At 43.9% G+C, this 14,670-nt stretch overlaps 1 protein-coding gene across 1 annotated transcript; it reads left to right on the forward strand.

The window, feature by feature from the left end:
* Positions 1–4,203: 4,203 nt before the first annotated feature.
* Positions 4,204–13,402, forward strand: LOC104472351 (delta-1-pyrroline-5-carboxylate synthase-like; the record flags this gene model as incomplete). The annotated part of the gene is made up of 7 exons (XM_010087988.1): positions 4,204–4,324; positions 7,292–7,515; positions 9,147–9,296; positions 9,386–9,490; positions 10,888–11,046; positions 11,634–11,724; positions 13,278–13,402. Coding segments are annotated over exons 1-7 (948 nt in total), but the record flags the coding sequence as incomplete, so codon positions are not given.
* Between the last annotated feature and the right edge of the window lie 1,268 nt (positions 13,403–14,670).

Genomic DNA, 14,670 nt, shown 5'->3' on the forward strand with positions numbered 1-14,670 from the left:
TGGTGTGGTGGTGGGCTGGGCAGCGCTGGCTTAACTGTGGGACCCATGATCTTAAGGGTCTTTTTTAACCTAGATGATTCTATGATTCTCTTAATTTAGAAATGAATACAGATGGGATATGGGAGAAAAGTGAGGAGCAAAGGCAGCACTCTTGCCCTCGTAGAGGGGTTTGGGCTACAGCGGAGAAAACAAAGGAGGTAAAGGGCCTGAGGAGGTGAAGCCACTCTCAGAAGTTCTGCTACAGATGCCTTTCATCTGCCCTCTGCCTCAAACTGCAAACATCTGAGAACAGGGAGAGTCAAGGTCAAGGGAGCTGGGTTCAGGAGGCGGCTGGGCTGTGGGCAGGGCTGTCTGGACTAGGCTGGGACGAGACAGAAAACAGTTGTTAACGCTGTAACTTGCAAAGCCCTGGATTTTGTGCTGCAACGTGGAGCAGAGTTACATCATCTGCTGGGACAGCAGGATGGAAGGTGTGTGTGCTGGCGGGAGGGATAGAGCCGCGCTGGCTGTGCGATGTTACGATGTTACGTCAGCGGCTCCAGCGCTGATGTGGCGGCTGCTGCCAGGGGCTGGGGATTGGCTGCGGCAGCTCGGCTGGGCCTGGCTCTGTGGCCTGCCCACTCCATTGCCTTCCACAGGTTCTGCTTCTCCTGGACATCCGTGCCGCAGTGTCTGCAGGAGGGGTCCGGTACGGAGGTTCTGGTGGGTCCAAGTGCTTGGGCAAGGCGTGGCGCCTGTCGGTGCCACTGGTATACGTGCAACAAGCGATTTGTCTGCCGCCGTGTTGGGCAAAGCTTCCTGTCGGTGCTGGAGCGGCTCTGCTGCTTGCTGCGGGTGTGAACCGCTGGGCCCTCAGCTTGCCTGTGCCGGGGTGGGCAGCCGGGGGTCCTGCTCCTGTCCCCGGGCTGCTGCTGCACAGCCCTGTTGGTGCTGCTTCACTGGCTGATAGACGAGCTGCGGCAGAATGGAACATCACTGACCTGCCGCAGGTGCTAGCTGTTGAGATGCTCAGACTGAAAGTATTCACTGATCCTGAGAACAGTTCCGACAGGCCAGGGGCAGAGTTTTATTCTGCTGCACGAGGCAGTGCCAAGAGATGTAGACTGCCGTGACCACGCTGTCCTGCTGGAATGGATTCTTGGTAGAAAAGAATTGCATGGTACGTGTTGCTTTGAATTGCCTGTTCTCTGTGTGTGTAACTTCTGTAGAAACTGGGCAAAGCTATTTGCGATCTGTTCCAAAGACAATTTGTTTGAAGCTTTTCTTTATTTCAGTCAGTTCTTCTGAACTGGCTTCTCTCTGGAAAGGTTTATTGGTTTTGAGTTTGCACTAAGAGTTGCTGATTTTTTTTTTCCTTACAAAAGTTTTAGGTGGTAAGGTAACAAAGATGTTTAAATAACAAAACCACCTGAATATTACAGAGGGCTTATTTCTGTTAAGGTAAAGACTTTCTTCTTCAAAATTGTGCACATTTCCTTGGAACTTGATTTATCTCTCCTTAGTTGCTATAGTATAGTGTAGGAAAGAGCTATACTTTGGCTTCAATGTTTTTTTCACTTTTGGAATGTCCTAACACTTAATTGAGATGTTTGCCTTTATATATAAAACTGTGAGGAAAAAAATTATTTATTTTTATTTTACTAACTCACTGCAAATAGTTGTAGACATCCCAGGAGCCTGCAGCCAACAGACTGAAAAATCTGGGTTACAGATTGTTGTGATTGCTAAAGGCACCATTTTTAGGATTTGAGACCTCTGACCTCTTAGGAGGGTGACTAAGTGACACTGATCTGGAAACAGAATCTAAATGTACTGTGCTGCTTAACAGCTGTTATGAAGATAATAAATCTATTAAAACTAGCCAATAGTATTGCTTTCTATGAGAAATAATATAAATATAATGTTTATAAATTTAAAGAGATTATGGGAAAATTATATTTTTAAAAGTCAAATTTGGAGACTAGTTTGGAAGGAGTAGGTTTTCTTGGTAATGAAAAAGATGTTTAAGCTGATGCTAGAGTTTTGGAGAAATATCCGAGTGATTTATTTCTCCCTCCCCTCCAAGTAAGGCAGGTTTTTTTAAATTTTTTTTTATTATGTGCCTTTTTTTGCTTTGTTACTGAAGACCAGAACCATTCCAGATATGGAAATGGTGGAAATGGGAGTGGAATGGAAAATGAGGATTGAAATTAACTTTAAATCCTTGATTGAGTGATAGGAGAGGAAGGAGTTGTTCTGCAGCCTTGGACTGGCCTGAAAGCAAGCTTGTAACTTACAGTATGCCCTGTGCTCTGTGCTTTCTGACAGCACCATTCCTGTTTCACTTACCTCTTTTTCTTTTCTTGATGTCTACTGCTGCTTTAAAATTTCTGTTTCTGTCTTCTTGTTAACTTAGTCTCCTTGCCTTTTGTCACAAGCTAGTTTCAAAAACATGCTGTTTCATTCTAATCTTTTTCCTTCCAAAGATCCAAGCTGTCTGCCCCGTCTCTCTCCTCACTGTCTGCTCGCTCTTAGCGAAGCTGTCTCTGGCAAAGGGAAGCCGGAGGCAGTCTTCCCAGAAGGACAAGGTTGCTCTTGTTGCAAGCAGCCCTGCTGTGAGGATGTGAAGTGTTTCTCGGGAACAGCCAAGGAGACAGCACAGCTGGATCCAGGTAGCGTGGGTCTGTGTTCTGGTGACAGTGCCGCACCAGGAGAAGGTTATTCCTGTACTGGGAGTCGAAGGCCTGACGGGAGAGGTTGGGGGGTGAAACGTCAGGTAGAGTGCCTGGTTCTGTTCCTGGAGGGAGCTGAAGAGGAACAGGCAGCTCCTCTCAGGATAGCTGTGGTGGCAGGGGTTCTGGATAAAGGACCTGTTGTTGGCCAGTTCGTGTTGTTAGGAGCTGCTGGACTCCTCTCTGAGGACATCTCTCTAAGACACAACTAAGACCCTGCTGGGAAGATGATGGCTGACAGTAGATGCCAGGGTGAACCTCAAAGTGGATGGGTCAAAGAGCCAGAGATGTGAATGGTGAGAATTGTTGTGCCCCCAGAGGCAGGTGCATGAGATGCCTGGTAATGTTCAGAGAGGGAATGTCTCGTTGGTACTGGTCACCAGCTCCTTTAAGCTTGCCCTGTTATGAGAAGAAAGCTTGAACTGCTTGCTCTGTTGTATCATCTGCTCTGGGTCCTTCATCTGCCTCCTCCTGGCCATCAGTCAAGGCTGCGGTTTCAGATGAAGTACAGAACCAAGGGACGTTGCAGGTTAATATCGCTAACATGCCATGCTGTGTAATCTTTACTAGACAAAATAGGAGAACCGTTATCTGCTGGCGGCTGCCTTGTCATACACAGAGGTGTGTATTTTGGTAAGGGTTATGATGAGGTATAATAACAGTATGCTGATGTAAGATAATGAAGCTACTTGAAGTGCTCATGTACACGTGTGCCAGAACTGCCAGGTGCTATGATAGTCGTGGCGTTGGTAACAGGAGTCCTCCAGTGCAGTTACCATGGGCTCTCCTTGTCATCTCTGTGTGATACTAGATGCATTACTTCTACTAGAGCTGTCATAGAAAATTGATAATTGTGTATCCCTTGTTTGCTGGGTACTCGCTCTAGTGGATGTTGAGTCAAAGGAATCCTGAGCGTGTACAAGTTCAATCAAGGGAAACTAGTGCCAAATACCTTGGAAATTGGTGTTCTTACTTGTAATCATGGTTAACGTCTTGTCATTTGGTAGTATTCAGGGAAAAGCGTATCGGCATATCTTCTGTATTGAATAGGGCTGAGATTCATGACAAGTATAGTAGATGCTCTGTTGTGGGGTGTACAGAGAAGTCTGGATGGCGCAACCTTTCTACATATTTTTTTTTTTTTCTTCCAGGCTTTTCTGTGGACAAAGTTATGACTTTTCTCCATTGTAGGGAGACTCACTAACAGTCTTTTTCCCTTCTTGGGGAACCGTGTTTTGTTCTTGATCTTTGATAATGATCTTCTGCCAGCAGGAAGGGAGTAGGGGCCTTCAGTTCTTCTAAGTCACAGTCTGAGAATTCTGCAAAATGGAAAGAGCGGGCTGCCTGACTCCTGCACGTGGAAATTACGTTAAGACTGTACAGGACGAAGAGGAGTTTGGGAGGGGGGTGGGTGAGGAGAGAAATATGGATGGACATTCACTGATATTTAACCAGTTTTCCCTCCTCCTTCCTTCCTTTCGACTTACAGCTATTCTGGATTTGCAGAAGGCATCTCAAAATGTTGTGTCGAGCTGCTCTGAGCCCGCTTGTCCGTTCCTCTGGATGGTGCTTTGTGTTATCGCCACATGCCATCGCAGCCATCTCTCGTTTATGTATGTATGGGAGAAAGCACATGTTTCTAATAATGTTGGTCAGTATGTGTCTGGGCATGCCTATGCTCTCTCCTATGTTGAAAGGAAAATCGCCTCGTTAACATAATTCCAAACTGGCAAACTCTGGAGTGAGCTGCAGTTGAAGCTCTACTTTTGTAATGTTACTTTTTCCCTTAACTCAGTCAGCTGGATGTCTGAGAAGGGTGTATTTTTCATTCTGACATGCATTTTAAGCAAAAAAATCAGTTGTCAAAGTACTGCTACTGTAAAAGTTCTTTATTTTGACGTCATACATTCCTGGCATGGTACCCATGCAGATGCTCACCCATCTGCATTTTCAGTCCACAGATGTCTTGAGTAAAGCAAGGTGTGAAGCCCAAATTTATTCAGATGAGATAGAAGTGGAAAGATGCTTGCAGGAAACCTGAGTGTAAATACATAGGTGCCCTGTAGATAGTTGTTCCCTGAAAACCTGACTTAAAAGAACCATTCACTGTCTATTTGATTAGTGGTCTGAAATAGAGAGGACAAGGATAGATAGACTCTATTAGATCAAGGGATTAGCTGTTTACTGTTGCATGCAAGATTAATTTCCCATTGGTCCAACTGTTAACAGTTCTCTTTTGTTGATATTTATGTGAAGTAATAAATGTTGAAATCTTGAAAATGCTAAACTTGGGGTTTCTTTTTCTGAGATATAGCTCTGTTGACTTCTGCGTTCATTTGTAGTATTTCTAAATATTCCACATTTTCCAAAGTCAGTAAACTACTCATAGCTAACACTGTGAAAATTATTCTTTGCTATTGACAGTAGTCAGTATTCAGTGTTGGAGGAACTTTGGTTACTTGCATCAGTTGCATTCTAGAGCTGGATTCAGCATTTATCATGGTTTTCTTCTCCACTGTTTCTGTTGTGATGCTGTTCAGCTTGTGTTTATTTTGAAATTCTGCTTCTTTACTCCTGAGAAGCAAGCCTCATGCAGATTGCATAAGAGGATCTGCAGTGCCAGATAATTGAAGTCTTTTTCATATGTTTCCCTTTCTTTATTAAGGAAGTGAAACGGTTCACAAGGTATTGGATATAAAAGCCGGAGTGCCTAGAAACCTATTTGTCCAAAAAGTTGGCTGGATGGCTGTATGGAATTCTCCCCCATTGCATATGAAGCAAGTTAATGGGCCTGCATCACTAGAAGTGTTTTGCATATGTAACGTGGGAGCTGGTTTCACGTCTCAGTCCAGTCTAAAGGAACTAAAAAAGATAAACTTATGCAGTCATAGAGCAAGGTTAGCAATTAGGAGTTCAGTGGAGATGAATGAAATTCTCCGCTTGTTCTAGAACTGTTGTCTCATTCCGTGTTTTTCTGAAAAAAATAAGTGGTTTCTTTTTAGATACTGGTTATCCCTTAACAGCTGCCTTCTTGGAACCTTCTAAACCGTGAAGCTATAGCCAAGAGAATTGGAAATAAATTGGTTTTATTCCTTTCTGGTCATACCGTGTGGGATAGGCAAATACTATATAGTGATGTATAATGCTGGAAAGAGCAGTGAAATTGGACTCCTTCACTTACTCTTTCATACGTATTGTGGGCCTTATTTACGTTCACAAGTATTCCCTTGTGAAAATGCGCGGCAAATGAAAATTCATTTCCAGATTTCATTTTCTGCATTTGTATGTGTGACATGTTAGTGCAGCCCTCAGTTACAATTAATCATTTAAGCTGCTTCTGTGTGTATAATGAACAAAAGATTCATTTATTTAAAACTTTGTTAAATTATGAGTTTCTCTTTTCTGTAGCACTGTTTGTTCCTGTCTTTCTCCAGCAAAAGTAACACTCAGAATAGTCACTTTAGGTTATAAATTAATCTGTTTTGTATTATAGAGCATCAAAATTAGAGAGATTGAACAGATTAAGTAAAATCAGATAACTCTGATCATGGCATAGGATTTAGTTTACTCCTTTATAAAGAAACCTCTGCATCTTCAGATGACATATTGGTTTGGATTGATTAGGATAGAATAATTCAGGTGGAAGGGACCTACGACATCGTCTAGTCCAGCTGCCTGACCACTAAAACATGTTGTGAAGGGCATTGTCCAAATGCCTCTTGCACACAGACAGGCTTGGGGCATCGACCACCTCTCCAGGAAGCCTGTTCCAGGGTTTGAACACCCTCTGGGTAAAGAAATGTTTCGTCATGTCCCATCTGAACCTCCCCTGATGCAGCTTTGAGCTCTTCCCGGGCATCCTGTCCCTGGACCCCAGGGAAAAAGAGATCAGCACGTCCCCCCCCCCTCCCCTTTGCAGGCATTTTGAAAACAAAGATTTTGCTGAGAAGTGTTGCCTAGCTCACTGTCGTGGGTGAAGTGCCAGCCTTATGTATCTTGTATCTTTCCTGAGTAATGCTGTGACTGTCCCTTCTCCCTCCAACACCTATTTGTCCTCTAGGAAGGTGACTTCTAGTCCGTATGTCCGTCATCCCCCTTCTGCTGCCCCTAGTTGAGCAATGTGCAAAAATACCCGACTTAGAGATGTTGTAAAAGCTGCGTTTCTTTTCTTTCCTCACAGTCAGGCTCTCTGCGCTAGTGCGGACAGGAAAACTCTCTAGCTGTATCTACAGAGGCAAGGCAAAGGAGATTGTTTTTAAAAGTAGGACTTCTGATGTGAGGTGTATGGGCTTTTTGACAGTGGCCTTCAGTTTGGTCTTCTAGGTTCCCAGAGTCAAAGCTCTGTGACACATGGGATATTGCCTTATATACCTTAGGGATGGTTAATGCTACTCATATAGTATTGGTTCTCACTTTATTTTGGTGACTTGAAAGCTAGCTTCTTGTTCCTAGTCACGGAGAAGTGTGTATTGTGAGCTTTAGCCTTGGAAAGGGAGGAAATGTTACATGACTTCAAGGGCTTAAAGTCTGAACAAAACACTTAAAACTGCATTTTTTTTCTGTTCTTTCTTTAACCACAGATCTTCCTCACCATAGCCAAAGATTAAGGAATGAATCCATCCGTTGTTGGAGCAACATCCCGTTTATCACCATGCCACTCAGCCGTGCCCATGGAAAATCGTTTGCGCACCGCAGTGAGCTGAAGCATGCAAAGCGGATTGTGGTGAAGCTGGGCAGTGCTGTTGTGACTCGTGGGGATGAGTGTGGCTTGGCCCTCGGGAGGCTGGCGTCTATTGTAGAGCAGGTAATTCTGTGACTGCAGTGGAATGTTTGTTTTAACCTCAGATACTCGGTGATTGTTGGATGGCACAGAAGATTGTAGGAAAAACTCATAAAACGGTGATGGCCCTTTAAAAACAATATGTTGGCCTTTCCTGCTTTCATCCCTCTGTGCTGTGGTAGCGTAAACCATGTAACTCGGTAAATTGGTGTTTGAAGGTGTGGTGGGTTGACCCTGAGAAGCAGCTAGACACCCATGCAGATGCTTGTTCGCGCCCCATGCCTCCTCTCCACCACCAGCTGGATTGGGAAGAAAATAGTAAGAGCAAAAGTAAGAAAACTCATGGGGTGAAGTAACAACAGTTTAATAAGGGAAGGAAAGAAGAAAAGAAACAAGTGATGCTGAGGCAATCACTCACAACCTTGCACAAGCAGACCGATGCCCAGCTAGTCCCAAGGTGACGGCCACCTTGGAAGACAACGCCCTGCCCTTTCCTATTCTGCTACCTCAGTTTTATTACTGAGCATGGCGTTACACGGTATGGAATGTCCCTTTCATGCCAGCTGTCCCAAATGTGTCCTCTCTGAACTTCTTGCCCAGCCCCTAGTCTACCTGCTGTGATGGGACATAGTGGGAAAAAGAAAGCTTTGATGCTGTGCAAGTACTGCTCATCGTGGGAAAAAGAGAAGGCTTCGATGCTGTGCGATAGGCAGAACGTCGGAATGTTACCAACACTGTTTAGTCCTGAAATCCAAAACACAGCACCATATGGGCCCCTGTGAAGAAAGTTAACTCCCTCTCGTCCAGACCCAGTATAGAGGGAGAGATTTGCACAGTGAGATTTTTATGCGGTAGTAAGGCACAATTGGGACATCAGTTAGATCTAGTGGGAAGGTGGCACTGAAGTTTGTGAAGTCTGCAGAAAGAGTAGACCCTTCTTGATTTCCAGAGCATTTCCAGTTTTCCTCCAGGAGAAAGCTTGAAACCTCATTACTTGCAGGAAAAGCTGATGGGATCAGCTCATGGGTTGGTTCTCCAAAATGAAATTATGACTTTGGGGGGGATTAGGTATGTCTTTTCCGGGAAGTAAAGCTAACATAATAAATTCATGATGTTAAGCTTTAGAACTTTGAAAGGAGTCTGGACAGATGCATGTAAGGAAGAAGTAATAAAAAGCTGTACTGTCAGAGTTAGCTGCTTCACTTCTAGAATACAACGTTACTGTATAATGGCAGCTTTGGGAATGGAAGGTGAATGAGAAGGTTGGTGGAAGGTACAGCTGCTACTTTACGGCTTTTTCATATCTTTCATTATCTGTAGCAATGGAGCTAGAAGGGCAGGGGGTGTAGAAGTGTTACCATGTAATATGTATTGTGAAAATTCAAGCATGACTCTGTCATAAAAACTGGTATTGTGAAAATAAAGTTTAGCAGAAGCTATAGATTGCATGCAGTCCTTTGTGTAGCTCCTAAGTGGCTAGGAAGGTGTGCAGGAGTATCTTAGAGTGTGGTTGCCTTGCTTTGCACATCCATGCATAAAGCAAAACACTTGTGTCAGCGAGAACTGGTGAGCATGAGGTTATCTGTGAGAACCAGAACTGTCGTGCTAGCAGGGATCATACTCCAGGCTCTGTTCCTTATGTTCTGTGCTTACAGGTGTCAATGCTGCAAAATCAGGGCCGAGAGATGATGATTGTCACCAGTGGTGCCGTAGCTTTTGGAAAGCAGCGGTTGCGTCACGAGATCTTGCTTTCTCAGAGTGTGAGGCAAGCGCTTCATTCAGGCCAGAGTCAGCTAAAAGATATGGTGAGTGGCTGGCTGCAGTCCCGCTTTTCCTGGAGTGTTGGGTGGCACCTGATCAAGTCACTGCCTGATGCTGTTCTTTATCTTTGTAGGCTATTCCAGTCCTGGAGGCCCGAGCCTGTGCAGCAGCTGGCCAGAGCGGGCTAATGGCTCTGTATGAGGCCATGTTTACGCAGTACAGCATCTGTGCAGCTCAGGTACAGGATTCCTTCTTTGCTGGACTGACTTGCTACTTCAGTCAGTGACAGAATTGTTCGTGGATTATTTCTATGGTTTTTATGCCGCTACCTCTACCTGTGGTCTTGTATTTCCACTGCCATCCTACTTTTAGGGCTTATTATTGTAGCATAAATGGCAGTTTATGCGGGAGTGCCTTGCTGTGTATTTCTGAAATGGAGTTACTTATTGTCAAGGTGGAGCAAATGAGCTTTTCCTTTTTGGAGTTCATGTGTGTCTTGCCCTTACGTAAGGGGCAGGGTCTGTTAAGGTCCCCTTAAACATCACAAGTGGCTGAACTGACACACGTTCTGTGCAGCTGACAGAAGTGCATATCCACACTTCAGAACTTGCTGTCCATCCGCTCCTCAAACCTCTCTAACTTGTGCACAATGGCATCTTTAGCCTGGGTCTTCTACTTACACCGAATGCTGCAACTGTATTAATTGAACAGTCTTGAACAGGCTTTGCTTACTTTAAGTACTCTGAGAATACAGAATTGCATCGACTGCAAGGCCGTATTTGTTTAGACACTTCTAATGAATTTAGGAGGCCAGTATGAAGTCTCACTTGGAGGAACTTCTTCCTGTAATACAGTATAGCTAATATCACTAAAGAGTTTACAGTATAGCTAACAATCACTATAGGTTGCACTGGATTATGATCTTGTTCAAGTCTGTAGACAACTATGATGCCGTTGATTTAAAATAATTAATTGCTCGTGCCAAAAAAGTCAGTGTACCCGTTGATTTTAAGTGCTATTGTAACATTTGTGTGATGGAGTTCTTTGCTTAGTTTTCAAATGTCCAGTGCCAGAGTAAAAATGAGAAAAAAGTCTCTTTAGAGCAGACATTGAGGTTTTTTTGTCTTAAAATACCAAAAAGAAAGGGATGGTGTTTGCATGCAGGAGGCTTTGAGACCAAGGTTCTTTCAGAAAAGCAAGTGAGTTCTAGAGCTGAAGAGAAGTCTTGAGACAAAGCATCTCTTCTTCTTGTGACAGCAGAAACGTTACACTGGGAGGGAAAACCAGAAAGGCCGTGTCTTGAGTAATCTGTTCAATTGTTGAGGGTCTTAGCAGTTATCATCAGCATCTGTGTTCTGCTTATGGGTTTTTTTCCAATTTGATTCCTGGAGTCTGTGATCTGTCAGCTTGAGAAAGGCCGTTATAGGCTCCAGTGGAAGTTAAGGTAAGTAAACTTGAAAATGTTGTGGAAGGAATATTTCTTACTTGTATTCTTTATCTTTTAAATGTGGCTTATATTTCTGCAGGGACCCAAAGGGTATGAGTGATCTGTTATGTTAATACACACAGTTATGGTGGTGTTCTCAGGAAAAGTGGTAGGCTAAGAATCTGTTAATTTTTTTTTCCTCCTTTTAGATTTTAGTCACCAACCTGGATTTCCATGATGAACAGAAACGTCGGAACTTAAATGGAACATTGCATGAGCTTTTAAGAATGAATATTGTCCCTATAATTAACACTAATGATGCTGTTGTTCCACCTCCAGAGCCGAACAGTGATCTGCAGGGGGTAAATGTGGGTAAAGTATTGCAAGGGGGTGGATCTTGCTTGTAGATGGTACAGCACTAATGTGTACTTCACTAATGCCGTAGTCAGGGACCTCTGAAACCTACAGGAGGGACGCAAACATGCAAAATTAGTAATGTGGACAGAGGGTACTGGAAGACTCTGCTGACCTGTCTGTTTCTGGCATGATGTAGTGCTGAGGGGTGGAAGCAGGGCAGGTGATGTCTGCTCTGACAAAAGCATGCATGCCCGGTTTGGTTTTCACTGGGTAGTTGAAGTTGGAAGGGACTTGTGCAGGTTGTCTAGTCCAGCACCCCTGCTTAAAGCAGGGTCAGTTAGTACCTCTTGTCCTGTCAGCAGGCATCGAGGTGGATGATGCAGGTATTGATTGCACTGCTTGTCATTTTGATACCGCTTTACTGCATTCCAGAAGCATGTACTTTCACACAGATCACCTTCCAAGTTTCCAGTGGGTGTGAACAAAGTAGCTCAGAAGGACTCAGTAGTGCTGAGGTCACTTGCTTTTGTATATTGCAGCCAAGTGTTTTCTAGTTCCCCCTGCTTTTTGGTGCTGCTGATATGCATGTGCATTGCAGGTAATTAGTGTGAAGGATAACGACAGTCTGGCAGCACGATTGGCTGTGGAAATGAAAACTGATCTCCTGATTGTTCTCTCAGACGTAGAAGGTTTGTGAGCCATTTCTTTACTTTCTTGTTTTATTGAAGTACATCAGATAGTCAAGCCAACCTATCTTGAGGTTTTGATGATCTCTTCAGTTCATATATTTTACAGGAACAATTACAACATATCTCCTTAAGGCATATACCCAATGATGATGCTGTTGCAGAAGCCCAAGACTGTCTGCCACACTGTTGGGTATGGGTGGGTGAGGCTGCATGTGAGCTTGAGACTTATTCCAGGACTCAGAATACCATGTGTACCAGGGTACTTCTGCTGGCTTCTCAGAATGGTATGGTGTAGTCATGAGTAACGTGCAGGATAAAGGCTGTGTGTTCAGAATCGGGAGTATAAGCCCAATGCTGTTCTACAGTAGTTTGTTTCTTCTGGCAGTGGGTTCTGTCTTTCAGTGAATTACAGGTACATTACAAGTCCTGGTCATTGCCTTCCAGATACCTGGAACTTGCTAGCTTTTTCTGTCTCTCAGACACTTGGCTTACACTGCTCTAGTCTTCTGAGCTGTGCTGCTGTGACCTAAGTCTGTCACCTGTGGATGTTGAAGTTCCTTTTCTAGAGAGAGGAGGGCAGTGGGTGCAGTTTCAGATCAGTGCAGTCCGCATTACCCAAGTCACATAGTCTTTTCATCTTCTCCAGACAGGTTTCTTTCAATGGATCTCGGGCTTTGGCATATGTTGTAGGTCTTGAGGAGGAAGGAGGTGCCTTTCCATAGCAGTTTCTTTTAGCAGATTCAGCTGGATTTCATGGTTGATTCTAGTTGAAATGACTGTCTGAGAACAACTCATAAAAGCAATACTCAGAACAACTTGTAAAAAAATTAACACCCAACACCGCCATCCTCCAAGTTTATTCATTCTATATGACACCTTGTTTATGGAAAGATGTGTGTCCTCTCCTTCCCAGGCTATCAAGGAAGGTCACAGATAGTCCACACTTGTGCTCTCTAATTTGTAGTGCCATTCAGTATCTGTTCACATAAAATTTCTGGAAAGTGTGGTGGTAGAGTTTAGGTTTGACATGTTAGGTAAACCAAAGCGTCATCTGACTCCAAACATAGTTCCATAAAATTACTAGACTTTTAAAAAAAATTAGTAAGAGTATGTCTCTGTGGTGTTTCTTCTTAGCAGAATTTCATAGTTACCCTTTTTACATATTTCTGAATTGCCCAGTTTATCACTGTACAACCCAGCATTCAAGAATATCATCAGAGATTTTGGTGAGCAGGACTATCCTTTACCTGTTAAACTCTCTGTAACCGCAGCCAAATATCACTACGTCCCAGCTTGTGTGTAGCTATTCAGCATGTGGGTTTTCAGTTTCTTATTCGTTACGCTTTCAGTAAAGCTGTACTTCCTGAGCCTGCCTGTTAAGGGTTTCATGCTTTCAGTCCCACAAAAAGCAGGGTTCAGTGAAAGTTTTCAATCCTGTAAAGTGGAACACAGCTTTTCAGCCTCATGGTTTTTTTTTTTTTTTTCCTTTTTTCATATGTGAGCTTTGGAGATGAGGGTATATAACTCTAACAGATTTTTATTATTTATTTCAGGACTCTTTGACAGCCCTCCAGGATCTGACGATGCAAAGCTCATTGACATATTCTACCCAGGAGACCAGCAGTCTGTAACATTTGGAACAAAATCCCGGGTGGGAATGGGAGGCATGGAAGCCAAGGTAGAAATATGGAATATTTGTTTTGTTGTTGGGAAGGAAAGGGAGATATGGGAAAGGGAGATGACAGACAAGATGGTTGTGCTGTCGTTCAGATGGATCTTGACAGGCTGCAGAAATGGGCAGACAGGCACCTTATGGAGTTCAGTAACGGGAAATGCCAAGTGCTACCCCTGGGGAGGAACAATTCTTCACTGGTACGGGCTGGGGAGTTGACTGGCTGGAGAGCAGGTTCACTGGAAAGGACAGAGGGTAGACTCTGAGTGGAACATGAGCCAGCAGTATGCCTTTTGGGCAAAGCAGGCCAATAGCATCCTTGGGTTTCATTAGAAATTAAAGAGCCAGTAAGTCGAGGGAAATGCCTGTTTCCCTCTACTCAGTACTAGTGAGACCACACCTTTAGAGTTGTGTCTGGTTCTGGACACCGCAGTACAAGAAGAACGTGGCATACTACAGTGAATCCAACGGAGAGCCATGGACATGATTAAAGAATCGGACCATCTGTCACACTAGGAGAGGTTGAGGGCTAGGAATGTTTACCCTGGAGGAGAGAAGGTTTGTCTATAAATACCTGAAGGGAGGGTGTAGAAAAGACAAAGGCAGACTCTTCTCAGTGGTATCCAGGGAACAGACGAGAGGCAATGGGCACAGACTGAAATGCAAGAAATTAAACTGAAACATAAGAATTTTATGGTGAGGTTGATGAAGCATGGGAGCAGGCTGTCAAGAGAGCTTGTGGAATGTCAGTGTTTGGAGATATTAAAAACCTGACTGGGTGGTGTCTTCGGTAACTTGTTCTAGTTGACCCTGCTTTGAGCAAGTGCTTGCCCCGTCCCTGGAGGGGTTCAAGGCCAGGCTGGATGAGGCTTTGAGCAACCTTGGCTAGTGGGAGGTGTCCCTGCCCATGGCAGGGGAGTTGGAACTAGATCTTTAAGGTCCCTTCCAACCCAAATCATTCCGTGATTCTATGACTGTATGATCTGCAGAGATCCTTTCCAGCCTCACCTATTCTGCGAGTACCCTGTAACAGTGTATGGGTTCCTTTAGCTTCTCTTTTAGGTCCATGTGAATTGAAAGAGCAACTAATCAATTACGTTCCCGTAGTTTGTTACATGTGACGTTTAGAACTGTATTAAGTTGGTGTTTTAAATTAAAATAACAGTCGATCCTCACTTCTTACTTATGTGATAATCCAAAGACTTGGGGAATCCTTGTCACTTGAATGTGATATAGAATCATAGTATCATAGAATCATTATTAAGGTTGGAAAA

Source organism: Pterocles gutturalis, unplaced genomic scaffold (genome assembly GCF_000699245.1).
Source record: "Pterocles gutturalis isolate BGI_N339 unplaced genomic scaffold, ASM69924v1 scaffold44811, whole genome shotgun sequence".
Classification (NCBI taxonomy): Eukaryota; Metazoa; Chordata; class Aves; order Pterocliformes; family Pteroclidae; genus Pterocles; species Pterocles gutturalis.